The following is a 27,753-nucleotide window of genomic DNA, read 5'->3' as shown; positions in this document are numbered from 1 at the left end:
CTCGTCACAGCCTCAGACACAGTAATAGGAACTGCTCTTCACCGAAGGGTGAATCAAAGGTGGGAACCGTTGGGTTTCCTTTAAAAATAGTTGAATCTCACTCAGTTGAATTATAGCGCCTATTATCGCGAATTATTAGCCGTATAGCTGAGTATCAGGCACTTCCAATATTCCCTTGAAGGCAGGTTCACCTTGTTCACAGACCTTAAGGCCCTGCCTTTTGTCTACCGGCAAAATCCTGACAAAGCGTCTACTCGCAAACTTCTACACTTAGCCTAAATTAGCCAAATCACATCGGATATTCAACATGTGTCCGATAAAGACAACTTATTCGCTTTGTCTCCGAGATCAACATCCCAGCCGCAGCCAATTTTTCGGCAATCGCTCTGACCCAGAAGGACCACGCAGTCTTTCAGAGCTTGCGATCGGGCACCAAATACAAGTTCAAGGAGTGCCATATCTTTGGCTCACACTCCTTTCCTCTATCTGGGGCGAGATCTCTGATAACGGACCTAGGCCATATATTCCGAGTGCTTTTCGTATGGAAGTGTTTCGCTCCGTGCACGATCTTGCCCATCCTGGTATTTGGACAGCGAATCGGTTAGCCTCCATGAAGCAGGACGTGAACAATTGGGCCAAAGATTACATTGCATGCCACTAGATATCCTAGAAAGGAAGTAGGTGAATTCCCTAGGTCGATAAGGTGCTTCCACACTATATTTTTCGATATTATAGGCCCCTTGCGAGACTCGCATGCTACAAATCTTGCCTCACGATCATTGATTGATTTAGGTGGTAGCCCGAGGCAACACCTCTGATGAACATAACAACACAGTCATGTGCTGAGACCCTCCCTGGAGAGTGGGTTTCGCACTTTGATATTTCCGCCGTCATTGTCACAGATCCGGGAATGCAGTTTGAATCTACTCTCTTCTCGGAGCTCGGGAAGCCCCTGGGATTCAAACCTCAGTGGACAATTGCATATCGTTCGCAATCCAATGGGATGTTAGGGCGTTGGCATCAGACGCTGAAGGCAGCCATTATGGCGCGTGACGGGCCGTCCCGGTCGCAGATTTTGCCTTTCGTTACTTTGAAGTTTGTACACTGGTTCTGGTGAGGGTTGATACATTCCGGTAGCTGCTTCAGTGACCCTACAAGGGCCCTTGTAAGGTCCTCCAGCATGGAGAGCACTCGTTCAGTCTGGGCGTCGCTGGTAAGCCCAAGACGATCTCCATAGATAGACTCAAGCCTTTCTTTCAGGATGTTGACAGGACTGGGAGGAAGCGAGAAAAATGCGTTCATTTTGACGTTCGCTGGTCGACCGCGGGTGAGTGGCCTCGTCACGGGTTCTCTCACCGAAATCCCTAGGTTTCAGCTTGGAGGAATTCTTAAAATAAACTATTTACTATAATGAATGGAAATTGCTTTCCAGTGATGAGGTGGATCTTAAAATATCCCCATTTTAGAGAGGATTTCTGTGCACAAATGAGTAGAGTCCAAATTATTAGTTAAACTGGAGTTGACTCACTACATCGAACTTTCGGTTTTTTATTTCGTTAAGAACTCTTTTTTTCTTCCCCAGACAAACACATCTACTGCATCAAAACCGAGATCAATCTCCTTTTTTCAAAGTCACAAAACGGTCTCCTTCTTCTCTTTGCTTGCATTCAGTAGTAGGTAATTTGGGCAGGTTTATGAGAGGTTTTCCTCGCCAATTTTTGCTTGTGCCATCGGAAAATTATTTATAAAAATTTTTTTGAATTGTTCAAATAAAAATAGTTCCAATGGATATTTGGTAAAAAAGCTTAAAGATCAATAAGCCAACAATCAGAGAATCTCTGTTAGGAACAAACCCTGGAGTGGGGTCAAAATTAATGAGAGCAGAGCCAAAGTATTCGCATCTCACCACGAAGAAGTGTTTAGTAGAGGCTAAGGTCCCAAACCCCAAATTGTTGGGGCTGCACAGGGATGCGCTAAACAGTCTTGGTAACATATGTAAAGGGGAATGGACATAACCTAGGCAATAATATGGAGAACGATATCGAAAAGTTTACTGGAAATCCAACTATTATTAACCAAGTTGCTTTTTTGTTAACGATCAAACCACCAGAAAAGGCGAGCTTCTAAAGACGTTGATAGTCTTTGCTTCTTTTATCCGTTTCCTTCGAAATGATTAGGTGCCCAACGTGGATAATTAGGACAAACCTCACATACTTCACGATGCCAGAGATTTTAAGTGAGACACTCGTCCGCCATTCAGGGATAATGGGTTCCATTGCACGGTATAACCAGCGATGGAGTTTTCGTACTTTCTCAAGGTGGAATTTTTGCTCTTTCTCAATACATGGTGCCGACAAAGTGCATCATTTGATATTCCCTAAAATCAAAGTTCATCAACGGGGCTACATTCCCTGTTCATGCTGTTGAAAGCCTTTTTCGATGGAATGAAATTGATGGAGCAAGGATCAGTACCCTCCGGAGTCCGTTTAGTTCGTTGATGCTTCGGTGGGCACAGGAAGATTCACAGTCGTTGATAGAAGTCTGCAAACGCCACCACCAGCTATGGTCAAAGTCTCACCCATGGTTTAGTATCTGCCACAAGGTAAAAAGTCTCCTGCGAGCAAGATAACTCTTTCGAACAAACCACAACTATCAAATTGTATCTATGTTGAAGGGAGGGCATTCGAACCGAAGTGGTTGGTTTATACCGTAAAATTTTACAACTAAACTTTGATGTTAGCAATACAAACCGGATCCTTAGAGAGTATTTCTTCACTTTCAACGGTATATGATAGGACACGGCACTCCAGATGAGGGGAAAGAAGGAGTTGAGACTGGATGGTTGAAGGAGACCCTGTTCACTCTACCACATAAGTAAGGCCCTAATCAGAAAAGTACTGATGGCGTGAAGCCATACGAATCGAGCTTCTTGAGACGCAGGATATGATCAACGGAGTCGAAAGCTTTGGAGGAATCATTATAAATTGTATGCACGTCTTTTTTACTATTGAGGGATTTAGCAACAGAGCTGGTAAACTCCGATAAATTAGTTACAGTCGAGCACACCCCCTAAAAAAATATGGTTTTCCTTAGCAATGATGTCCGAAGCAAGACGAAAAGCCATCTTTGACATATTTTTGCAGAATTTTAGAAGCAGAGCAAGGAGTATTATAGGCCGATAGCTGATGCTACGTGCCTCCTTCAAATTATCCGGAAAAACATCTTCAGATCACGTTTTGTTGAAAATCAGCGAAAGGTGAAGGGAGGCGCGATAGGTGAACTAGTTGCTCCAGACTAGAATACTCTTTACATTAAGGAAGTGAAGAAATTGTTCCATGAATATCGGTATATGATAATAAATATCATACCAGAGACAAAAAAAAATCCTTTCTTGTCTTTGCTTCACCTATTTTTAGTAATAACAATAATAGACTAATCAACCTATCTTATTAATAATCGGGAAAGGTGGAGTTTTCAAGAAAATTTCCATAAAATATGACACAAGATTGCAGGTGTTCAGCCTATCTAATCTCCGAGAAGAAGCGCAATTTTAAATTATTTATTCCAAAATCGTGGTTTGATTATTAAAAAGAACTAAAATGAATCCACACAATTGTAATCTGAAATTAAATGCAATCACAACTTTAGTGTTTAGTTATGTTTGAAAGCAGTGGTATAAAAGAACGGACATTGGAACGGATCCTCATCAGTTCCTTCAGTGTACGAAGAACCGAAGTATCCAAGATGAAAGCCATCGCAGTTATTGCCCTCCTTGTTCTCGTTTCCTGTGCTCAAGCCAGGATCTACAGCCGTTGCGAAATGGCTCGTATCCTCTACCACGATTATGGTGTAACCAACATGATCACTCTCGCCAACTGGATCTGTTTGATCCAACACGAATCATCCTTCAACGATCAAGCCGTCGGAGCCATCAACTACAACGGAACCCAAGATTTCGGTCTCTTCCAAATCAACAACCAATGGTGGTGTCAAGGAAACGTCTCCTCCTACAATAGCTGTGGAATCGCCTGTACCGCTCTTCTCGGAAACTTGTCCGCTTCCTGGAAGTGTGCCCAACTTGTCTACCAACAACAAGGATTCAAGGCCTGGTATGGATGGCTTAACTATTGTAACGGAACTGCCCCAAGTGTTGCTGACTGCATCTAAGGAGCTGATGTTAAATTTTAATAAAGAGGTTTTATGAGAAATGGTTGACTTTGATAATTTCCATGTATTGCAACATCATCATCAACGGCGCAACAACCAGTATCCGGTTTAGGCCTGCCTTAATAAGGAACTTCAGACATCCCGGTTTTGCGCCGAGGTCCATCAATTTGATATCCCTAAAAGCTGTCTGGCGTCCTGACCTACGCCATCGCTCTACCTTAGGCAGGGTCTGTCTCGTCTTCTCTTTCTACGATAGATATTGCCCTTATAGACTTTCCGGGTGGGATCATTCTCATCCATACGGATTAAGTGACCCGCTCACCATAACCTATTGAGCCGGATTTTATCCACAACCGGACGGTCATGGTATTGCTTATAGATTTCGTAATTGTGTAGGCTACGGACTCGTTCATCCTCATGTAGGGGGCCAAAAATTCTTCAGAGGATTCTTCTCTCGAACGCGGTCAAGAGTTCGCAATTTTTCTTGTTAAGAACCCAAGTTTCCGAGGAATACATGAGGACTGGCAAGATCATAGTTTTGTACAGTAAGAGCTTTGACCCTATGGTGAGACGTTTCGAGCGGAACAGTCTTTGTAGGCTGAAATAGGCTCTGTTGGCTGACAACAACCGTGCGCGGATTTCATCATCGTAGTTGTTATCGGTTGTGATTTTCGACCCCAGATAGGAGAAATTATCAACGGTCTCAAGGTTGTATACTGCTATCTTTATTCTTCCCGTTTGACCAGTGCGGTTTGATGTTGTTGGTTGGTTGGTTTTCGATGCTGACCATATACTTTGTCTTGCCTTCATTGATGTGCAGCCCAAGATCTCGACTCAATGGCCGCCTGCTCGATCTGGATGAGGGCAGTTTGTACGTCCCGGGTGGTTCTTCCCATGATGTCGATATCGATATCGTCAGCATAGGCCAGTAGTTGGGTGGACTTGAAGAGGATCGTACCTCTTGCATTTACATCAGCAGCACGGATCACTGTCTCTAGAGTCAGGTTAAAGAGGACGCATGATAGCGCATCCCCTTGTCGTAGATCGTTGTTGATGTGGAATGGTCTTGAGAGTGATCCAACAGTAGTCCGTTATTGCCTACTTGCTTGGCATGTTCAAATTTTTCTGACAGATTCATCACTTTGCGCAAGGTGAGAAAGATATTGATCATTCTTTCTTCTGAATAAGTTTTTTTTCGACTCTTCTAAAGATTATACTTGAGTATCAACTATTTATCTCTTCTGGCAAGCCAACTTTCTACTTTGCATTCTGATGCTAGCTCCCCTGAACCCTGGACGATCAACATTATAGACAAGAGAAACATGGAACTCTTTAATTAGTTGAAAGACCAGAAATTACAAAGGAACTTTTACATATGTAGTTCTTCAGAAATGAAGGACGGAAGTACTTAGAGTCATCATGTTGACTACAAAGCAGCTACCGTTGGCGACTTAATAGCTCGTGGATTATAGACCACGTCTCATAAACGAGTTTCGCTGCTCATGTTCATAGTTGGACTTACACAAGAAGACAAAGGTGGTAAAAGGCATGACTCGCCCATCCCACCATTTGGATTTCGGAAAGCTCACTTAACGATCGAAGTGATGTCGTCTAATAGTCTAAAAACTGTGCCGTGGTGACGTTGGATGTCAAAAATATGTTCAACTCTGAATGAGGGATCCAGGTAGTACACAGTCACCGCAGGAGTACCACATGGCTCAGTGTTGAGTCCTCTCCTGTGGAACGCGATGTACAATGGGGTCTTTGTCTTTCCCGTGCCTAAGGGCGCCACGATAATCGGTTTTGCAGATGATCTAGTCATCGCAAAACAACCAGAAGATGTTGAAGTGTACGCTAGCGAAAACATTAGCGCCATAAAAGTGCGGATGGAGCTTGATCTTGCGGAACAAAAGAGGGAGGCGATCTTGATTACCTACTGTAGGAAGAGGAATATTTTTATTAGGTGTACAAATAAGTTTTCGCGGTTTGTCAAAAGATTGCCCCACCAGAAGGTTATGGAGAAATTGCCAGATGTAAAACGTAATATCCCAAGTTTCGTCATCCGGCAACACCATAACCTTAAAGTACTAGTGATTCCGTATCAGCATCACGTAATTTTTTTCGTGCAAAAATGTCAAGTTTTGTGCCGAATAAGCATCATTTGCGGGAACTTTTGATTTACTTCTTTAATTTGAAAAAATCTGCAGCTGAGGCGCATCGATTGCTTCTAGAAGCATATGGTGAAGCTGCTTTAAGTGAGAGAAGTTGTCAGGAATGGTTTCAAAAGTTTAAGAACGGTGAGTTTTACGTGAAGGACAAAGAACGCAGTGGAAGGCCGAAAGTGTACGAAGACATGGAATTAGAAGTACTATTGGAGGAAGATTCGTCCCAAACGCAAAAAGAACTTGCACTTACATTACAAGTGACTCAACAAGCAATTTCACATCGTTTAAAATCGTTAGGAATGATTCAAAAACAAGGAAATTGGGTTCCATATGAACTAAAGCCGAGAGACGTTGAACGCCGATTATGCATGAGTGAAATGCTGCTTGCCAGGAATAAAAAAAAGAGTTTTTTGCATCGTATAGTCACTGGTGACGAAAAATGGATTCACTACGATAATCCAAAGAAGAGAAAGTCATGGGTTAAGCCCGGCGAACCATCAACATCGACAGCTAAGCCGAATATTCATGGAAAAAAACTTATGCTGTGTATTTGGTGGGATCAGCTTGGTGTCGTGTATTATGAATTGCTGAAACCAAGCGAAACCATTACTGGAGCTCTCTACCGAACACAATTGATGAGATTGAGTCGGGCACTTAAGGAAAAACGCGCCCATTACTACTCCAGACACGACAAAATTATTCTTTTACACGATAATGCTCGTCCACATGTTGCGGCGCCGGTAAAAACATACTTGGAAACACTCAACTGGGAAGTTTTACCCCACCCGCCGTATTCACCAGACTTAGCCCCTTCCGATTATCACCTGTTCCGGTCGATGGCACATGGTCTGTCACGATCATTGATTGATTTAGGTGGTAGCCCGAGGCAACACCTCTGATGAACATAACAACACAGTCATGTGCTGAGACCCTCCCTGGAGAGTGGGTTTCGCACTTTGATATTTCCGCCGTCATTGTCACAGATCCGGGAATGCAGTTTGAATCTACTCTCTTCTCGGAGCTCGGGAAGCCCCTGGGATTCAAACCTCAGTGGACAATTGCATATCGTTCGCAATCCAATGGGATGTTAGGGCGTTGGCATCAGACGCTGAAGGCAGCCATTATGGCGCGTGACGGGCCGTCCCGGTCGCAGATTTTGCCTTTCGTTACTTTGAAGTTTGTACACTGGTTCTGGTGAGGGTTGATACATTCCGGTAGCTGCTTCAGTGACCCTACAAGGGCCCTTGTAAGGTCCTCCAGCATGGAGAGCACTCGTTCAGTCTGGGCGTCGCTGGTAAGCCCAAGACGATCTCCATAGATAGACTCAAGCCTTTCTTTCAGGATGTTGACAGGACTGGGAGGAAGCGAGAAAAATGCGTTCATTTTGACGTTCGCTGGTCGACCGCGGGTGAGTGGCCTCGTCACGGGTTCTCTCACCGAAATCCCTAGGTTTCAGCTTGGAGGAATTCTTAAAATAAACTATTTACTATAATGAATGGAAATTGCTTTCCAGTGATGAGGTGGATCTTAAAATATCCCCATTTTAGAGAGGATTTCTGTGCACAAATGAGTAGAGTCCAAATTATTAGTTAAACTGGAGTTGACTCACTACATCGAACTTTCGGTTTTTTATTTCGTTAAGAACTCTTTTTTTCTTCCCCAGACAAACACATCTACTGCATCAAAACCGAGATCAATCTCCTTTTTTCAAAGTCACAAAACGGTCTCCTTCTTCTCTTTGCTTGCATTCAGTAGTAGGTAATTTGGGCAGGTTTATGAGAGGTTTGCCTCGCCAATTTTTGCTTGTGCCATCGGAAAATTATTTATAAAAATTTTTTTGAATTGTTCAAATAAAAATAGTTCCAATGGATATTTGGTAAAAAAGCTTAAAGATCAATAAGCCAACAATCAGAGAATCTCTGTTAGGAACAAACCCTGGAGTGGGGTCAAAATTAATGAGAGCAGAGCCAAAGTATTCGCATCTCACCACGAAGAAGTGTTTAGTAGAGGCTAAGGTCCCAAACCCCAAATTGTTGGGGCTGCACAGGGATGCGCTAAACAGTCTTGGTAACATATGTAAAGGGGAATGGACATAACCTAGGCAATAATATGGAGAACGATATCGAAAAGTTTACTGGAAATCCAACTATTATTAACCAAGTTGCTTTTTTGTTAACGATCAAACCACCAGAAAAGGCGAGCTTCTAAAGACGTTGATAGTCTTTGCTTCTTTTATCCGTTTCCTTCGAAATGATTAGGTGCCCAACGTGGATAATTAGGACAAACCTCACATACTTCACGATGCCAGAGATTTTAAGTGAGACACTCGTCCGCCATTCAGGGATAATGGGTTCCATTGCACGGTATAACCAGCGATGGAGTTTTCGTACTTTCTCAAGGTGGAATTTTTGCTCTTTCTCAATACATGGTGCCGACAAAGTGCATCATTTGATATTCCCTAAAATCAAAGTTCATCAACGGGGCTACATTCCCTGTTCATGCTGTTGAAAGCCTTTTTCGATGGAATGAAATTGATGGAGCAAGGATCAGTACCCTCCGGAGTCCGTTTAGTTCGTTGATGCTTCGGTGGGCACAGGAAGATTCACAGTCGTTGATAGAAGTCTGCAAACGCCACCACCAGCTATGGTCAAAGTCTCACCCATGGTTTAGTATCTGCCACAAGGTAAAAAGTCTCCTGCGAGCAAGATAACTCTTTCGAACAAACCACAACTATCAAATTGTATCTATGTTGAAGGGAGGGCATTCGAACCGAAGTGGTTGGTTTATACCGTAAAATTTTACAACTAAACTTTGATGTTAGCAATACAAACCGGATCCTTAGAGAGTATTTCTTCACTTTCAACGGTATATGATAGGACACGGCACTCCAGATGAGGGGAAAGAAGGAGTTGAGACTGGATGGTTGAAGGAGACCCTGTTCACTCTACCACATAAGTAAGGCCCTAATCAGAAAAGTACTGATGGCGTGAAGCCATACGAATCGAGCTTCTTGAGACGCAGGATATGATCAACGGAGTCGAAAGCTTTGGAGGAATCATTATAAATTGTATGCACGTCTTTTTTACTATTGAGGGATTTAGCAACAGAGCTGGTAAACTCCGATAAATTAGTTACAGTCGAGCACACCCCCTAAAAAAATATGGTTTTCCTTAGCAATGATGTCCGAAGCAAGACGAAAAGCCATCTTTGACATATTTTTGCAGAATTTTAGAAGCAGAGCAAGGAGTATTATAGGCCGATAGCTGATGCTACGTGCCTCCTTCAAATTATCCGGAAAAACATCTTCAGATCACGTTTTGTTGAAAATCAGCGAAAGGTGAAGGGAGGCGCGATAGGTGAACTAGTTGCTCCAGACTAGAATACTCTTTACATTAAGGAAGTGAAGAAATTGTTCCATGAATATCGGTATATGATAATAAATATCATACCAGAGACAAAAAAAAATCCTTTCTTGTCTTTGCTTCACCTATTTTTAGTAATAACAATAATAGACTAATCAACCTATCTTATTAATAATCGGGAAAGGTGGAGTTTTCAAGAAAATTTCCATAAAATATGACACAAGATTGCAGGTGTTCAGCCTATCTAATCTCCGAGAAGAAGCGCAATTTTAAATTATTTATTCCAAAATCGTGGTTTGATTATTAAAAAGAACTAAAATGAATCCACACAATTGTAATCTGAAATTAAATGCAATCACAACTTTAGTGTTTAGTTATGTTTGAAAGCAGTGGTATAAAAGAACGGACATTGGAACGGATCCTCATCAGTTCCTTCAGTGTACGAAGAACCGAAGTATCCAAGATGAAAGCCATCGCAGTTATTGCCCTCCTTGTTCTCGTTTCCTGTGCTCAAGCCAGGATCTACAGCCGTTGCGAAATGGCTCGTATCCTCTACCACGATTATGGTGTAACCAACATGATCACTCTCGCCAACTGGATCTGTTTGATCCAACACGAATCATCCTTCAACGATCAAGCCGTCGGAGCCATCAACTACAACGGAACCCAAGATTTCGGTCTCTTCCAAATCAACAACCAATGGTGGTGTCAAGGAAACGTCTCCTCCTACAATAGCTGTGGAATCGCCTGTACCGCTCTTCTCGGAAACTTGTCCGCTTCCTGGAAGTGTGCCCAACTTGTCTACCAACAACAAGGATTCAAGGCCTGGTATGGATGGCTTAACTATTGTAACGGAACTGCCCCAAGTGTTGCTGACTGCATCTAAGGAGCTGATGTTAAATTTTAATAAAGAGGTTTTATGAGAAATGGTTGACTTTGATAATTTCCATGTATTGCAACATCATCATCAACGGCGCAACAACCAGTATCCGGTTTAGGCCTGCCTTAATAAGGAACTTCAGACATCCCGGTTTTGCGCCGAGGTCCATCAATTTGATATCCCTAAAAGCTGTCTGGCGTCCTGACCTACGCCATCGCTCTACCTTAGGCAGGGTCTGTCTCGTCTTCTCTTTCTACGATAGATATTGCCCTTATAGACTTTCCGGGTGGGATCATTCTCATCCATACGGATTAAGTGACCCGCTCACCATAACCTATTGAGCCGGATTTTATCCACAACCGGACGGTCATGGTATTGCTTATAGATTTCGTAATTGTGTAGGCTACGGACTCGTTCATCCTCATGTAGGGGGCCAAAAATTCTTCAGAGGATTCTTCTCTCGAACGCGGTCAAGAGTTCGCAATTTTTCTTGTTAAGAACCCAAGTTTCCGAGGAATACATGAGGACTGGCAAGATCATAGTTTTGTACAGTAAGAGCTTTGACCCTATGGTGAGACGTTTCGAGCGGAACAGTCTTTGTAGGCTGAAATAGGCTCTGTTGGCTGACAACAACCGTGCGCGGATTTCATCATCGTAGTTGTTATCGGTTGTGATTTTCGACCCCAGATAGGAGAAATTATCAACGGTCTCAAGGTTGTATACTGCTATCTTTATTCTTCCCGTTTGACCAGTGCGGTTTGATGTTGTTGGTTGGTTGGTTTTCGATGCTGACCATATACTTTGTCTTGCCTTCATTGATGTGCAGCCCAAGATCTCGACTCAATGGCCGCCTGCTCGATCTGGATGAGGGCAGTTTGTACGTCCCGGGTGGTTCTTCCCATGATGTCGATATCGATATCGTCAGCATAGGCCAGTAGTTGGGTGGACTTGAAGAGGATCGTACCTCTTGCATTTACATCAGCAGCACGGATCACTGTCTCTAGAGTCAGGTTAAAGAGGACGCATGATAGCGCATCCCCTTGTCGTAGATCGTTGTTGATGTGGAATGGTCTTGAGAGTGATCCAACAGTAGTCCGTTATTGCCTACTTGCTTGGCATGTTCAAATTTTTCTGACAGATTCATCACTTTGCGCAAGGTGAGAAAGATATTGATCATTCTTTCTTCTGAATAAGTTTTTTTTCGACTCTTCTAAAGATTATACTTGAGTATCAACTATTTATCTCTTCTGGCAAGCCAACTTTCTACTTTGCATTCTGATGCTAGCTCCCCTGAACCCTGGACGATCAACATTATAGACAAGAGAAACATGGAACTCTTTAATTAGTTGAAAGACCAGAAATTACAAAGGAACTTTTACATATGTAGTTCTTCAGAAATGAAGGACGGAAGTACTTAGAGTCATCATGTTGACTACAAAGCAGCTACCGTTGGCGACTTAATAGCTCGTGGATTATAGACCACGTCTCATAAACGAGTTTCGCTGCTCATGTTCATAGTTGGACTTACACAAGAAGACAAAGGTGGTAAAAGGCATGACTCGCCCATCCCACCATTTGGATTTCGGAAAGCTCACTTAACGATCGAAGTGATGTCGTCTAATAGTCTAAAAACTGTGCCGTGGTGACGTTGGATGTCAAAAATATGTTCAACTCTGAATGAGGGATCCAGGTAGTACACAGTCACCGCAGGAGTACCACATGGCTCAGGGTTGAGTCCTCTCCTGTGGAACGCGATGTACAATGGGGTCTTTGTCTTTCCCGTGCCTAAGGGCGCCACGATAATCGGTTTTGCAGATGATCTAGTCATCGCAAAACAACCAGAAGATGTTGAAGTGTACGCTAGCGAAAACATTAGCGCCATAAAAGTGCGGATGGAGCTTGATCTTGCGGAACAAAAGAGGGAGGCGATCTTGATTACCTACTGTAGGAAGAGGAATATTTTTATTATAATATTCGTATTCTTGGCTACATTATCAATTCATAGACGGTTATCAAACACCTGGGGCTGAAGATTGACGCTAAAATTAATTTCAATGGACACCTGGACCATGCCTGTGAAAAAGCGACAAATACCAGCGTATCATTAGCGCGGATGATGCCTAACATTGGAGGTCCAAGTTACAGTCACAAATTACTTGTCGCCGGAGTGGTTCGCTCCACACTATTATACGCGCCACCAGTTTATGATGAAGTACTAGCACGTGAGAGTAATTGAAGCAGAGTAAATACGACTTCTCGCTTAATGGCGCTAAGGGTGCGCATGGGCTTCAGAACAATATTAGGCGAGGCAGCGTGTGTAATTGCAGGAATGGTCCCCATGGACATTCTGGCAAGTGAGGCGCGTTGTCTGTCCGAGAAAAGGAAAATGAATCCACTTGAAAAGGATACGGAATACCAAAAGGCAGCAAGGCAAAAGTCGCTGGAAAAGTGGCAGCTACGGTGGCATGACTCGGAGAGGGATCGCTGGACCCACACTCTGATTCTCGTTTAAGAAATGGATTTAGTGAAAACACGGCGAGACTAACTACCATCGTAACCCCTGTCAGGCCATGGTGGTTACAGGAAGTATCTGCTCCAAGGATGATCACCAGTTGGATGATTCTCCCTTTTGTCCTGTATGTGGTTACACACCTGAGGGCCCGGAGCTTGTAATGTTCCACTGTCCATGATTTTACTCAGAGAGGAGGAGTCTGGAACCCTGGGACTCTCTGAACATCAGTATAAGCCCGCAGAGCACTGTCGGGGAAATGCTGAAGTCGGAGGGAAACTGGTGTACGGTGAGCTTCGCAATCAAAACTATACAGAAGGAACTTGGAATAGCGGAGCGCGCATGAAAGACGCGTAAAATGGAAGATTTGGTTGCTTAAAGCGTTCCGCGAAGAAAGAAGAAGGAGAAAGTGGGGATGGTGGGTGAGAATCCCATACACTGTTGCAACCTGGCACGTCTTTCTAAGATTTCCACCTCCATCCATAAAAAAAATAGAAAGACAGACAGACAGACGGATTTTAATAAGCTTTTGTCTTGCAAACAAGTGGGTGGGCATTTGTGCCACTTGTACCCAGCTCGTATGTGATAATGACACTGAAAGTCTTAGAATGCAATAAATTTGCACAAAAATTATAGTTTTGACTTATTAACCTTTGTTAATAATTGTAGTACAATTTCCACCAAACTGGGTAGTTACATCTTTTATGGTATAGCGTTTATTACAGCAAAACTTGCTTATAGGATGAACTTAAGAGGGGTTCTCAGCCAATTTCCGAAAAATATGCTTAAAATGAATATGGTAATATAATATTATTAATTTTGTTTGAACAGATATCGGTATGGAGAGTATTTTGAGACTTGGATATCATGTGCATGGATAACCAGATATTTGGGTTGAGTAGTTTCTGAGATCAGGTCCTTGAAGTTAACTGAGACTTTTCGGACCGGAGAAAGAGGTGTTCAAGAGAAACAAGACCTTGCCAAGAATATCAACACCGAAGGCGAAAAATGATGGGCTGAATGCAAATCGCTGGCTCTCGAAGGCGATCTCGACACCCACCGATTTTGTCCAAGAAGGATGACGCAGGAGGTACTTCAAGATCAAGGTATTGACCCATTCAGGAGGAGCTCCTCAGTTCTCCCATCTCCACCAATACCAAAGACGACAAAAAGTCTGAAAAGTACATTAAAGGCTAAGGGAGTGTTTCAAAAGGGAGATTCGGGCAAGCTTCATTGAGAACTACACTTCATGCAGCTTGAACCAAAAATAGTTGGGTTGTCCGAGTTTATCAAAGACAAGCACAACGTGCGCAAGCTATTGAAACGTGATGAAAGCCATTAGGGTCCTCTATAATAGATCGTAGGAGGAAGAAAAAGCACCAAACGAAAGCTGAAATAGGCCCTTCAGACCAAGGAAAAATCCGCAGGGCCCAGGAAGGATCTCATGTTCGAATTGAAGAAATCTAGCCTGGACAAAACTTATGGCTTTCGTTACTAAATTAGGAACTCACTTGGGGAGAATATCACGGCGCGAGCCCAAAAATATGAGATCTGTATACAGTGCAAGAATTTCGACGAAGTGGCTTTTAGAGGGGAAATGTGGACTGCATTGAAAGTGCAATTTAAGTTGAAGGAACTGGGTGAAGAATCCAGTGTCAGGAAAGCCTATGATAATATTCAAGCGGCAAAAATGCGACTACCAGGGGAGGCAGCGCAGAGGCTATTAGCGGCAAGAAAAGTCCGAATCAGATGAGTTGTCCGAGGGAGCAAACTTCGTGATACTTCAAGTGCCTCATGTTTGGACACTTCACGAAGACATGCGCCGATAGTATCAATCGGTTTGATCGATACAGAACCGGGATCTAGGGAAGTTGAGCTATAGAAGATCCGAAAAAGCGCCAAAAGATAATACACCTTAAATAAAATCCTATTCTAACATAAACGGGTGTACAGCAAGTAGCGCTTCCTGATAAAACAAAGGGGTAGAGCGGTGGAGAGAAAATCCGGGTCCGGGGAAATAAGTACGTGGATCCCTTTATTATCCCTTTAGCGTTAGTTATTTTTTTATCTATCTCTATTCCGGGTTCGCGGGTAATCAACTTGTTTTCTTCCTCTTTCATAAGGTCTGGGTAATCTACATTTAATGATATTGCACATCGCCTGCGTTTAGTATCCGGTATTTAAATTTTTTTCCCCGCGAATAAAGCAGGGAAGATGTTCTCTGCAATGCAGGCTTCGGACAAATCAGTAAACGTATCTGACCTTGTCCCCGAGCCGGAGGATCTTATAAAGTTTGCCTTCCGGGACCCAAAGTTTTGTTCTGCAAATCGAACTGCAAATTTTTGGTAGGTTTAGTCTTATTCCTGCGGGTAGTACCCATCTCTCAAGGCTTTGATGATAACAACGATTTTCTCTTTGCAGAAGATTACTCCATGTGATCCGTTGTTTTTGAGTGGACTGAACAAAGAAAATCGGGAACGGGAGTAACTGCGGGAAAATTTCTTTCCTGGATCTTAGAGAAATTTCCAGGCCTGGAGATAATCAACCCTCCTTCTTCGCATCCCGTAAGGCCTGCCTACGCTTCACAAAGGACTAAACAGAAAACATAAAAGTTCGTTCTGAAGAGGAGCCTGAAAGTTGCAAAAAATGTGTTTTCTAAGCTGCATAGTAGGGTTTATAGGCCTCAACTGACTGATTAGTTACCGAAGCTAGAGCAAGGTTTAATTTATCATTTTTCGGAACCAGGATTACGGCTACTGATGAAAGTGTCATTAGTTTACCTAAATCAGTTTGGCAAGCCTTGTAAGATGTTATTCCACAAACAGAAAAACCTGCATTTAATTGCCTGTCTTGAAGCGTGTTAGAGCACTTTATTGGACGAGCCTAGCGTATTCAGGCTCTCAATGCATTCCCATAGCAGTTTACAGTTCACCTGACTGGACCTAAGTGCCTTGGTCGCTGCTTGGCTGTCGGGTGGAATAGCAATTTGGGATACCGCCTAGAAACAATATCAGTCTTCTTTCGATTTAGGTAGCCTCCCACCTCACTGATGCATCCGGCCATCCTAAATATTGCCCTCCTTCCCTGTATCTATATGTGCAGATGGAGGGGGGTTAATCCCAGAAGGATCTTCAGAGATGCCGTTACTCATGTCTTCATTGCTCCACTGATACACACGCAAACCAGTCTTTGGAGATTGTGTAACTCCCTGGCTTGAGTGCTGAGTTCAGTTCTTTCTGCCAGATTTCCGCCTCATAGGTAATCATTGGCCTAACTATTTGACTGTATATCCTAAGTAATATCTTGTGGATGCAACCTTATTTCTCGCTGATATGGAGTCATCAGAGCCCTTGTAGCTTTCCGACAAGTGTTTCCGATATGTGCTTTCCAGAGTAATTTTTGATGTAGCGTAATTCCCAAATATTTGACGTCTGTTTCTGGTTTAACTTCCATGTCATCTAACCTTAGGGCTCTCAGGTGATCAAGCTTACGTCTCCTAGTGAATGGTACTATGGTGGTTTCGGTTGGATTGATCCCCAGTCCCAGCTTCTTGCACCTGGCACTAGGGGTATCCACATACGCCCCTACAAATTGATACAATGTCGTCCGCGTAACCGCGTATTCATGACAATAGAATTTGTACCTGTCAGTACTTCTATTTATCTACTCTTTAGTATTTTGCCAATCCAGAAAGCCACGGTGTTTTTTACTCCTTTGTGGCTCAGGGTATCTTGTATCTCTGTGTGCGATGTGTTGTCGAATGCTCTTTCGATATCCAAAAACGCACACAATGTCATTTCTTTTGTTTCTACGGCATCCCGTAGTATATCTGTCAGCTGATACAGGGCAGTTTCAGTTGACCGTCCTGCCCAGTAAGTATGTTGACACTGATGTAGGTGATTACGCGGATCTTCTCCACCGTTTTGAGTACGAACGGATGACAAAGGATCCTTTTTACCCGCTTTCGGAATAAAGACCACTTTTGCCCACCTCCATGCCCTTGGTATATATCCCAGGGCTATGCTGCCCCTTACCACTCTCAGAAGAGACTCTAAGGTGAATCCTAGGCTGCCTGGATAAATGCTTGGGGAATGCTATCAACTCCGGGTGATTTCAGTGGTATAACAGTTGCCACTGGCCACCATACTCTAGTTTCTGAGCATACCTCTTTTGATAGTTTTCAGATCTCCTTTCTTCCCCTTGTGTCAGACTAAGCTGTGAATGAGTACCTGAGTCAAATCGGGGCGATAATCTCGGGCGAGCGCAGTGCTGACCATATTGCCTCCTATTGGCTACGACAATGCTGAAGTGAACCGTTACGGTCTTGAATGAAGTGCTCTAACACACTTCAAGGCCCTGAACCAATTGGATTGTTGCGTTAACGATTAAATTCCTATTCTTCAATTCTTAAATGCCAAAGGAAAGGAAATTATATCAGAAAGAATTATTTTGACAAAACAAAGCTTCTACCAGAAACTGTGACACGAATTCAGCTGACATTTCGAAATATATGGTACATTTTCGGCGAAATCTATAACAAGCTCTTGGCGATAGAAATAAAGATCTATAATATTAACAAGTCTGCAAGCATTCAAGTGAAAGGTAAGTAGCATCAGAATTCCCATCTTAAGTCCTCGTGGCCCTGATAGGGATCACTTTCTTCTACTTAAGGAATTGGAGCCTAGATCTCTCCTGTAAACCTTGTCCGCAAGATTTAAATTAACTACTTTGTTATTTGAACGTAGATAAAACGCTAGTTCGGAGTAACAGGAGCTTCAGGAATACTAGTATTCGAAGTTAAGGTACATATTTGAATATCATCAGCAATGGCAAGTGTAGGCGACAGAGAGTACAAGAAAAGGAAATCAAAGGAGGAGCTGAATAGTTTAGAACACCACCAGCATAGGGTTTATCAAATGCAAGAGGCTAAGCATATCGAGTCACACTGAGTTTCCAGAGAAAGACACCAGTGTCATCTTCATAATTTTCAAATTACAAATACTCACTTATTCTCAGCGGATCATAGAAGCTTACTTGGTTCAACGAGTGCCTCATTTATGCCCTTGTAAAGATGACCCTAAGGAGAGTGAGCAGTGCGGGAGGACAATAGATACCAGGTAGTAATGAACGGTGGATGTTATGGTCAGTTCTATTGGCTTCACTATACCCCGACTTCTCGACATGTCTCCATTTAGGGTACACTAAAATACAAAATAATTTTATAACATGACAGTATGAGGAAAAACGGGGCCTGGGGTGGAATTAATACGGGTCTAGAGCGAAAATTATGACCGCCCCCATTAATCCTTTTTGATTCAAATTTAAATTTTGAGCACTGAGGAAACTTCGGGTCAGGGGAAATCCCTCCTTTCCACCTTCTCTCGTCAAGCCAGCGTGCTTTCTACAGTAGTAATAATGATGAGTGAAGAAGTGAAGTTGAGTAAAGATGAGTGTCACGCCCAATATTTGTATTGGAGGCCAACCCCAAAAAAGTTACCAGCCTCTGATAATTATGATTCCTCCATGGATCAGATGTATTGATACATATACCAGTAATCTGAAAATGTGGTTTCTCCTTTTACGAAATCCATTATCGAAAGGTCGAAAGGAGTCTTTGAATTGCAATAAAATTTAAGATCTCTGCGCTAAGCTAATCTCGTTGAACATTATTGGAGGAGGGGTCTGCAAGAAATTGTATTAACATGCAGCAAACTTCATAATACATAATTGCGATTGAATTTAGGTGGGTGTGGTTTTGGGCGAACGGGAAAGGAAATAAATGTAGCATGAAATATGACGCAAATCATTAAGGTCATTTAATCTGTCAAAAATCTAAATTCCTTAAAATTTTCTATGTAAACACGTTCTCAACTCTTACTACTATTTGCAGTTTGCTTATCGAAACAAGAAATATCCATCTTCCACTGAAATACGTGAAGAAACTATTTCAAAATGTAGGGTTGAAATTGGCATCAACTGGTGAGGAAAAGGAAAAACCTATCAAAAAATCCAAGAAAGAGTGCAGAGCATAGCCAGAAGCGACAGCAATTCGTCCAACTTGAGAATTCATTTACAGTTTATATATAAATTAGATCCCGCCCACATTGCAATAGCTTTTCCAACAGATACTCCAATAGATAAAAACGGTTGTGCTGCTGCGACCAAACAACGTACATTCATTACGTCATCGCTGGACGATGTGACGTTAATGATAAGACGGTTTTTGTTGATAAATTCACTATCATGGCCATCATGCTTTACTCCATAGTATACGCTCTAAAACTAATCAATTTTTACCAAAAACAATGAGAGCCTAATCAGTATTCCTTATCAATAATCGGTAGAAAGTCGAGCCTCTAAGCAAATTTCCATAAAATACCAAACTATGATAGATTTGAGGTTTTCACACGTATCTAATCTTCGACAAGAAGAGCAATTTTGAAGTATTTTTGCGACAATTTTGTTTTGATTGTGAAAAAAAGGTAAAATGAATGCAAATGATTGTTATCTGAAATCAAATGCAATTATGAATCCAATATATGATTATCTTCAAAACCGAAACGGGTATAAAAGAGTAAGCACTGGATCAAATCTTCATCAGTTCCTTCAGTGTACGAAGAACCGAAATATCCAAGATGAAAGCCATCGCTGTTATTGCTCTTCTTGTTCTTGTTTCCTGTGCTCAAGCCAGGATCTACAGCCGTTGCGAGATGGCTCGTATCCTCTATCACGATTATGGTGTAACCAACATGATCACCCTCGCCAACTGGATCTGTTTGATCCAACACGAATCATCCTTCAACGATCAAGCCGTCGGAGCCATCAACTACAACGGAACCCAAGATTTCGGTCTCTTCCAAATCAACAACCAATGGTGGTGTCAAGGAAACGTCTCCTCCTACAATAGCTGTGGAATCGCCTGTACCGCTCTTCTCGGAAACTTGTCAGCCTCCTGGAAGTGTGCCCAACTTGTCTACCAACAACAAGGATTCAAGGCCTGGTATGGATGGCTCAACTATTGTAACGGCACTGCCCCAAGTGTTGCTGACTGCATCTAAGGAGCTGATCTGAAATTTCAATAAAGATCTTTAACGAAAAATATTTGACTTTGATTATTTCCTGATGTTATGTTACTGATACTTCCCGTCTTTTATGTCAAAGTATCCTCGAAAGTGAGAATGGTAATGTTACTTCTTTTGAAGAAGATCGCTTACTTTCATTGCTTCTTAACTGAGTTTGAAGAGCTTGGCGCTGTATCTCGGTGACAATGCTATTTGGAGGTAGCTCTACTGTTGTTCATTTTATCCCACTTTGCCGGACCGAAAACCTCCATGCCCCTTCAGAGATAAGGGTAAGTGAAATATTATAATATATTTGGCTGAGGCATGGAAGTCAGTTTCCGGCGAGCCCCATAGTTTATCTATCTTTTAACGCGTTTTCTTAAAACACTAGCCACTCATTCACTGTATAGGTCTGTGATCCTTTACGAGCAATTACTTCCCTTAAGTCTTCTCGTTTGCGGTCCTTAACAAGAAGGGTGACAGTAGTCATCGCTACGATCACCGCCGTAGCCGGGTGTAAGATAGCATCATAGGTAAATGCTACTCGCAAAGCTCCCCGTTACAGTCCTTACGACATACCTCCTTCCTAAGAATATCAGTTTATGCCTCCACACCTTAGTCCAAAATGGATCGCGGCTCATTCAGGAGAAGATATCTCCTTCCAAAGATAAGCCCCCACTAACCTTACTCGTCAAATTATCAAAAAAGCTCTTGTTGAACCAATTCATGATCCTTAACCATTGGTTTTGATCATATACTCGTATTGACGATCTCCACCATATACTTCGCGGGATTTTAAGTCAAGATACAACTTCGATTTTTCCACCGCAAGGGTAAATCATTAGCAATCATCCATTCGGTTACCCGTCGCATCAATATACCAAGCTTGTTTTACTCTTATACAAAACTGCCTCCAGAAATAAGCGCCGAAACGTAATTTGTACAACCGACACTTCTGGCATGTCGGGATTCCTGTGCAACCATCGACGTGAATTCCACCTTCCTCTGGTCTAGCATATCGTAAAATAGGGAGCGTCTTCTCGATAATTCGGCGTATGGAAGTTCCTAGCATGTCTTCTATATCTGGTCCCGTTACGGAATTAAAAGCACTTTTAGTATCGAGCATTATAAAGAGAACCCGTCGAAAGCTAGGGCTGTATGCCTCAGCGCGATCAACCCCATTCACGGTCTCTGTAACAGCTTTCCGTCTAAATCCAAATCGAATTTATTTCAGGCAGGAATGCGCTGAGCAGTTCGTCCGATTGTGTAACACAAGTTTATGTACCTCTGGACTGGTAGCCTGGGTTCTGAAAGTTTCTTATTTTCCATAGGAAGGAATACCTTTTCCAGCTATTTCATAGTGAAATAGGGCAATCTTGGCACCGAACGTAATACACAGAAAATAATAATGTACAATGGGGTCCATTTGTTCTTCGTTAAGGCAGAAGATCTTCTGCAGACCTAATTTTTCTGGTGACAAATTTACAACTAAATTTTCATGAATTTCCATCCACCACTGGAGTTTTTTTTAGCTGACCTATATCGCGATCATTTCTTTAAGCTAGACGGAAGAAGATACAGCAATCTTTCCGTAGCTAGCTTGTTAAGAGCTGAAGGTCTTCCTCGGGGTCGAAGCCTTTAAGGCTGCTGTTTAAAGGTTCGTAACTGAATTTACGATTATGATCCACAGATCCACCTCTCTCCGAAGTATTATCAAGCGTATTGTTAGAGCCTCGATAAATTTTCGAATGTTCGCCTTCGCGACGTTTATCGCATATTTCATATGCAATTTGTTGATGATCGCCTGTCGGAAAGTTTGCTGGAACCTGCAACTCCTTTATCGACGACCCCAGTGCTTTCGAAGCGAAGATTACGTCGAAAATGTTTTCTTCGCGGTTTGGGAGCTGGAACGTTGCCGTGGATCCTATGCTGAAAACTAGCCCCATTATCCTCACCATCTCTGTTTCTCTCTAAGGTCCGGACAAAACTATGCCTCGACTTAAAAGTCTCCCCTAAAGAAGGTCTACTTTTCAGTGTCAAAGGCAGCTCCTCTGGACCCCTAAGTCTGCAATGAACGTTTGGCATTGCTTCACTCGCTCTTAAGTAAACACTTAAAATTGTTCTCCCTATGTATTCAATCCATAAAATCCAACCCCTCGCCCTGAACTCGAAGCCGGCACTCATACGGATGCTGCTTCTGATGAGTGGAAATATCATGAATTTTGGTCCTTTTTCTGGTTATATTTGACCAATTATCAGTAGGTCAGGTTATATTTTAAAAGCGGTTATATTTTAAAAACTGGGTTAGCAATTCGTGAGCGGTTGCACTCCGGTATATTTTAATTTGTAAGATTTGGATTGCGTTAGAAAGATGTCATGATCAATACAACCCTCCAGAAAAGTCAACCTGAAGAAAATTAACCATAACAAAAGAGAATAGTATTAGCATCACAATGCAACCCTGGTGAACGCTACTTTCGCAACGCCAGTCGCGCCACGATCAAACGACGCAATTCTTCCTTTCGTTGCAAATTGTCACCTTGTGACCTACCTGCCCACATCACACCGTTGATATTACAGCAGATCTCGCCAAGAAGTTTCGTAAAAATGTTACTTTTGTTCGATTTAACGAGCAATGCTGGCGGTCGAATCCTTTTTCCTTTCTTCGCTTTTTCTTTTGTGGTTTTGCCATTTGTATACGCTTTGACGTTAGGCAAACGGTTTTCTAGGGGAGTGGCGGACTATTTCTTCTTGTTCTTCTTGACCTTGTTTTTTCTGTGCTGTGAAAACTACTCGGGTGAATTTTTTTCCAGTTCGCTCTGCCAAGGATAGTCTACGTCTGCAGGTCTTTTGTTGCTGACCATGTCCAGTGGAAGGAAAACAAGTATGAATTGGTGTTTAGGTTTCAATTCGGTGTCTATTCGGCACCTAATTGAAAACGTATAGAGCCTCCCTCTACTTCCACGACACAAATAGGTTTCATCAGATTTTTATACGGTTTGCATTCGTATGTAGAGAACAAAAAGCAATCAAGCCTTTGACACACGCACTGTTCAGTTTAAGTTTTGACCTCTTTGAGTGGATTTTAATCATGAGTTGTTAAAGGTTCCATTAGGCGGAAATGAGCAGTTTGCCGAGTGGAACCGTATATGTGCGAATGGGTTTCATTCGATTCGGTCAATTTTAGATTTCGACTGAAAGTAAACTAAACCGAATGGAACCGTATATATGTGCCTTCAGCACCCTTCCGGTTCCTTCAGTCCGTTTTCATGCCAGTGCTGACGTTTTTCTAGAGGAAGGTTGTAACTTCTATGGACTACATAACTGCCACGCCTTTCCGAAATGCTTCCCTTTCGGCCTCGGCATAAGCGCAAAACCATCTGTCCCTTTCTTCTCAGGGAATTTTTTCTAGAACAGGAGTACTGCAGTGTACTGCAGTTCCTGCTTCAGCCCCGGTTGTAGCATCATTATGCCAGACTTTCTTTGCATTTGATTGCATGAATTCTGGAGGCTTACCGAGAATTTACTTATTCCACTAAGGACTACGGGGATTAGTGCAATTCCCTACTACACCCAAGCCCAGCTCTTCTCCCTTCCCTTCGGTGGTTTTCGTTTTCTTTAAACTTGCACCAGCACACCATGTGTGGAAAGTGGCCCGAAATAGTCCGAATAGGGTGTGTAACCGGGAACAAAGCTTCTAGTTAGCTGATTCCTGAACTCACAGACGGAGCGACAAGCTCAATGCACACTGCCCGACTAGAGTCCCGAAGTTTTGACACATGCCAAAATCATCATCTTTGCAAAACCAGGATCACATCACATCAACGACGTCGACAGAGAACTTTTGAACTCCCATGGATCCCCCTGGTTACTATTTACCGAAAATACTTTCTCAAGAATACGTACTAAGTGGGACCATTTGCAGGAGACACATTTTTGACTTATTATACTTTTGTTAATGACAGTGGGATTTTTACTAAACTTTGAAAACTGTGAATTGTTTGGGAACAATTTGGTACGCCAAGACGATTATTAGGGAACATTTTTTTTCAACAAATTTTGAAAATTCAATATTATGCTGGTCAAAGGGTAGTACAGGTCGGAAGGCGAAACGTAGATTAGTACCCACGATAGAGCATAAATCCTAGGAAACCCCTACTGAACCAACACCGACAGTTTTACTACCAAACTTTACCTCTATATCTACGTGGTGACCAACAGGAATTCTTTCTTAATAAAAAGCTGCAGACGGAGAAGGATGAAGGCAAGTCTCCCGTGCATCAAAACGGGACAAATTGCACGAAGTGTCCACCAGTTTGGGGATTAGATAGGCTTGACAAGCCTAGACATAAAACAACTTGTTATGAAGCAATAAAAGCCTCGGACAGGGGGGCTTTTACAATTACGAACCCGTCAAAGTAAACGGAATAACGATTTGCACATTTTCAAATGGAACCTGCGCTCCCTGTGCAAATCAAATGCTGCCCAGCAGCTAGCCGATACCCTATCCCAAACTGCGTTGCAAGAGAGCCCTGGACAGGGACCGCTTTCTATTAGAAGAGCCCCACCATATATTATAATGGCCATCGGGTAAGCCATGTGCTCGGAGTAGGTTTCTTAGTCAGCCAAAAAATAGAACTTATTGTTATCGGCTTTGAAAACATAAGCGAAAAGTTATGCACTCTCTCTCTCTCTCTCTATACAATATAGTTGCACCATCTTTTCATCGATTTTAAGGCTGCCTATGATAGCATAGCCAAGCCAAAACTATACACAGCTATGAAAAAATTCTTTCCCCGGGCGAAATTTATAAGACCAACTAGGCTGACCCCGACCAATGTGCGAGGCCAGGCAGCAGGATCATTCTCACCACAGCGATTAGGGACAAGGAGGACCCCCATCGTTTAACCTTTTTAACCTGGCCCTGGAAAAATGCTGAGGTAAATGCCAGAGGCACCCAACTACTAGCCTATGCTGAAGATGTCGGCATCATGGGGAGAACGACTCGAGACGTACAAACTGCTCCAAACTGCAGATCGAGCGAGAGATTCTGGGCTTCACATTAATGAAGGCAAGACGAAATATATGGGGGGAATGTGAACACCAAAAACCAAACAACCAACATCAAATCGTATTTGTCAAACGAAAGTAATAAAGATAGGGGACTCCAACTTTGAGACCGTTAATAATTTCTCTTACCCAGTTCGCATATGACTATTGGCAGTTAACAGGGCCTATTGTAGCTTACAAAAACTGTTTCGATGGAAACGTCTCACCATAGGGTCAAAGCTCTCACTGTACAAGACAATAACCTTGGCAGTCCTCATGTATTCCTCGGAGACTTGGGTTCTTAGTAAGAAAAATTGCGAACTCTTGGCCGGGCTCAAGAGAAGAATCAACCGTAGAATTTTTGGCCCCCAACATGAGGATGAACGATAAGACGATCGTCTGGTTGTGGATAAAATCAGGCTCAACAGGTTGCGGTGGGCGGGTCACCTAATCGGCAAGGTCTATGGTAGAAAAAGCAGACGTTGCAGATCCTGCCTAAGATAGAGCGATGATGTTGGTAACATCGTTGACAGACGTTAGACAGCTTTTAGGAATATCCAACTGGTGGACCTCGGCGTAAAACTGGTATGTCGGGAGTTCCCTATTTAGACGTACGTAGACCGCTACCGAACCCATGCCCGAAATATGCTGATCCGAATTCAGGTAAATTCCGTAATCGTGACTATAATGTAAATAATCAATCTACTTTTCGGAATATTTTAGTGGTTAATCTTAAGCACATTTTTATAACTTAACTTTTATTAGCTTTTGATCCCATATTAGTGCAGTAATTTGAAATCACGAAGGTTATATGTATGTGGACAATCTTGCCTTAAGAGAATCTGAACCAGAAAGGAGCAATTCCTCGGGTTTTTCTCCCCCTCGGGTATAGTATACAAGTTAACATTGTCAGACTTCACTAGTTTCTAAGGCCCAATCCGGTGCAAGTGCTAAAAGACCAGACAGGAAGTACGTATTTTTTTCCAATCAGATGAAAAGAATCAAAGTGATCTAGTTCTACATACTTGACGCACCATGCTTTTTGACAATAACAACACTAACAAGTTCTCTAATCATTAATCAGTGATAAGCAGATTTTCAATGAAAATTTCCATAAAATATAAAATTCGATTGGAGATATTCACATCTATCTAATCTTGACGAAAGCTTATTTTGAAGTATTTTATGATAATCTAGATTTGATACCGAAAATAAACTAAAATTAATACATAAGATTGTTATTTGATATGAAATGCAATTTTGTATTCATGAATCTGTCTGGATAATTATCTGCCAAAGCAAAACGGGTATAAAAGAGCAGCCACTGGGACGAATCCTCATCAGTTCCTTCAGTGTACCGAAGAACCGAAGTATCCAAGATGAAAGCCATCGCAGTTATTGCCCTCCTTGTTCTTGTTTCCTGTGCTCAAGCCAGGATTTACAGCCGTTGTGAGATGGCTCGTATCCTCTACCACGATTATGGTGTAACCAACATGATCACCCTCGCCAACTGGATTTGTTTGATCCAACACGAATCATCCTTCAACGATCAAGCCGTCGGTGCCCTCAACTACAATGGAACCCAAGATTTCGGTCTCTTCCAAATCAACAACCAATGGTGGTGTCAAGGAAATGTCTCCTCCTACAATAGCTGTGGAATCGCCTGTACCGCTCTTCTCGGAAACTTGTCAGCCTCCTGGAAGTGTGCCCAACTTGTCTACCAACAACAAGGATTCAAGGCCTGGTACGGATGGCTCAACTATTGTAACGGAACTGCCCCAAGTGTTGCTGACTGCATCTAAGGAGCTGATCTGAAATTTCAATAAAGATCTTTAACGAAAAATATTTGACTTTGATAATTTCTTGATGTTATATTACTGGTACATCATTTCCAATCAAGGTGCATTGACTTAAAACTTGCCGCGGCGTCTATCAAACTATACAGCTTTTGGAGGCTTTTGCCTTTACTTGTGTATTCATAAAAAAATTTGGCGGTAGTGGACGGTAGTCATCGCTGTGATCACCACCAAAGCCAAAGGGTTCAAGATAGTATCATAGGCAGATGCCACCCTCATAGCTCCTGACCATTCACGACTCTTCTGGCATGTCGGGATTCCTGTGCAACCACTGACGGGAATTCCATCTTCCTCTGATCCAGCATATCGTGAAACAGGGGTCTTCCAGATAATTCGGCGTATGGAATTCGCTAGCATGTCTTGTATATCTGGTTAGGTTTCGGAATTAAAAGCGTTTGTAGTGTCGAGCGTTGTGGAGAGCACCCTTCGGAAGCTAGGGTTTTACGTCTCAGCGTGATGAACCGCATTCACGGTCTTTGCAAGGATGATGAAACACAAGTTAACCTCTGCACTCATAGCATCGGCTCCAAAAGTTTCTTATTTTCCATGGAAAGGCAGCTCCTTTAGGACTTCATGGCCCTGACCTTTGGCAATTTAAAATGTCTTTTAATTGGTTTACGCGTTCTTTCCAAATTGAACAAGCAAGCTAGCAGTTCAGTTGGGTTTCCACTGATAGACCAAGGACATCTAACCAGATTGACCAT

General features: G+C 42.5%; 3 protein-coding genes across 3 annotated transcripts; all 3 read left to right on the top strand.

Annotated features, from left to right (window-relative positions):
- Positions 1-3,819: 3,819 nt before the first annotated feature.
- Positions 3,820-4,167, top strand: LOC119654086 (lysozyme 2-like). Its single transcript, XM_038059250.1, has one exon. The coding sequence runs from the start codon at positions 3,820-3,822 to the stop codon at positions 4,165-4,167; it is 348 nt and encodes a 115-aa protein (XP_037915178.1).
- Positions 4,168-10,232: 6,065 nt separating this feature from the next.
- On the top strand, positions 10,233-10,580 carry LOC119654085 (lysozyme 2-like). Its single transcript, XM_038059249.1, has one exon. It carries the CDS (start codon positions 10,233-10,235, stop codon positions 10,578-10,580), a length of 348 nt encoding a protein of 115 aa, XP_037915177.1.
- Positions 10,581-26,647: 16,067 nt separating this feature from the next.
- LOC119654084 (lysozyme 2-like) lies at positions 26,648-26,995 on the top strand. The gene has a single exon (XM_038059248.1). It carries the CDS (start codon positions 26,648-26,650, stop codon positions 26,993-26,995), a length of 348 nt encoding a protein of 115 aa, XP_037915176.1.
- The last annotated feature ends 758 nt before the right edge of the window (positions 26,996-27,753 follow it).

The sequence above is a fragment of the Hermetia illucens genome, chromosome 4, assembly GCF_905115235.1.
Source record: "Hermetia illucens chromosome 4, iHerIll2.2.curated.20191125, whole genome shotgun sequence".
Classification (NCBI taxonomy): Eukaryota; Metazoa; Arthropoda; class Insecta; order Diptera; family Stratiomyidae; genus Hermetia; species Hermetia illucens.
Note: the sequence above shows the minus strand (reverse complement) of the source record. Positions and strands in the feature narration are given on the sequence as shown.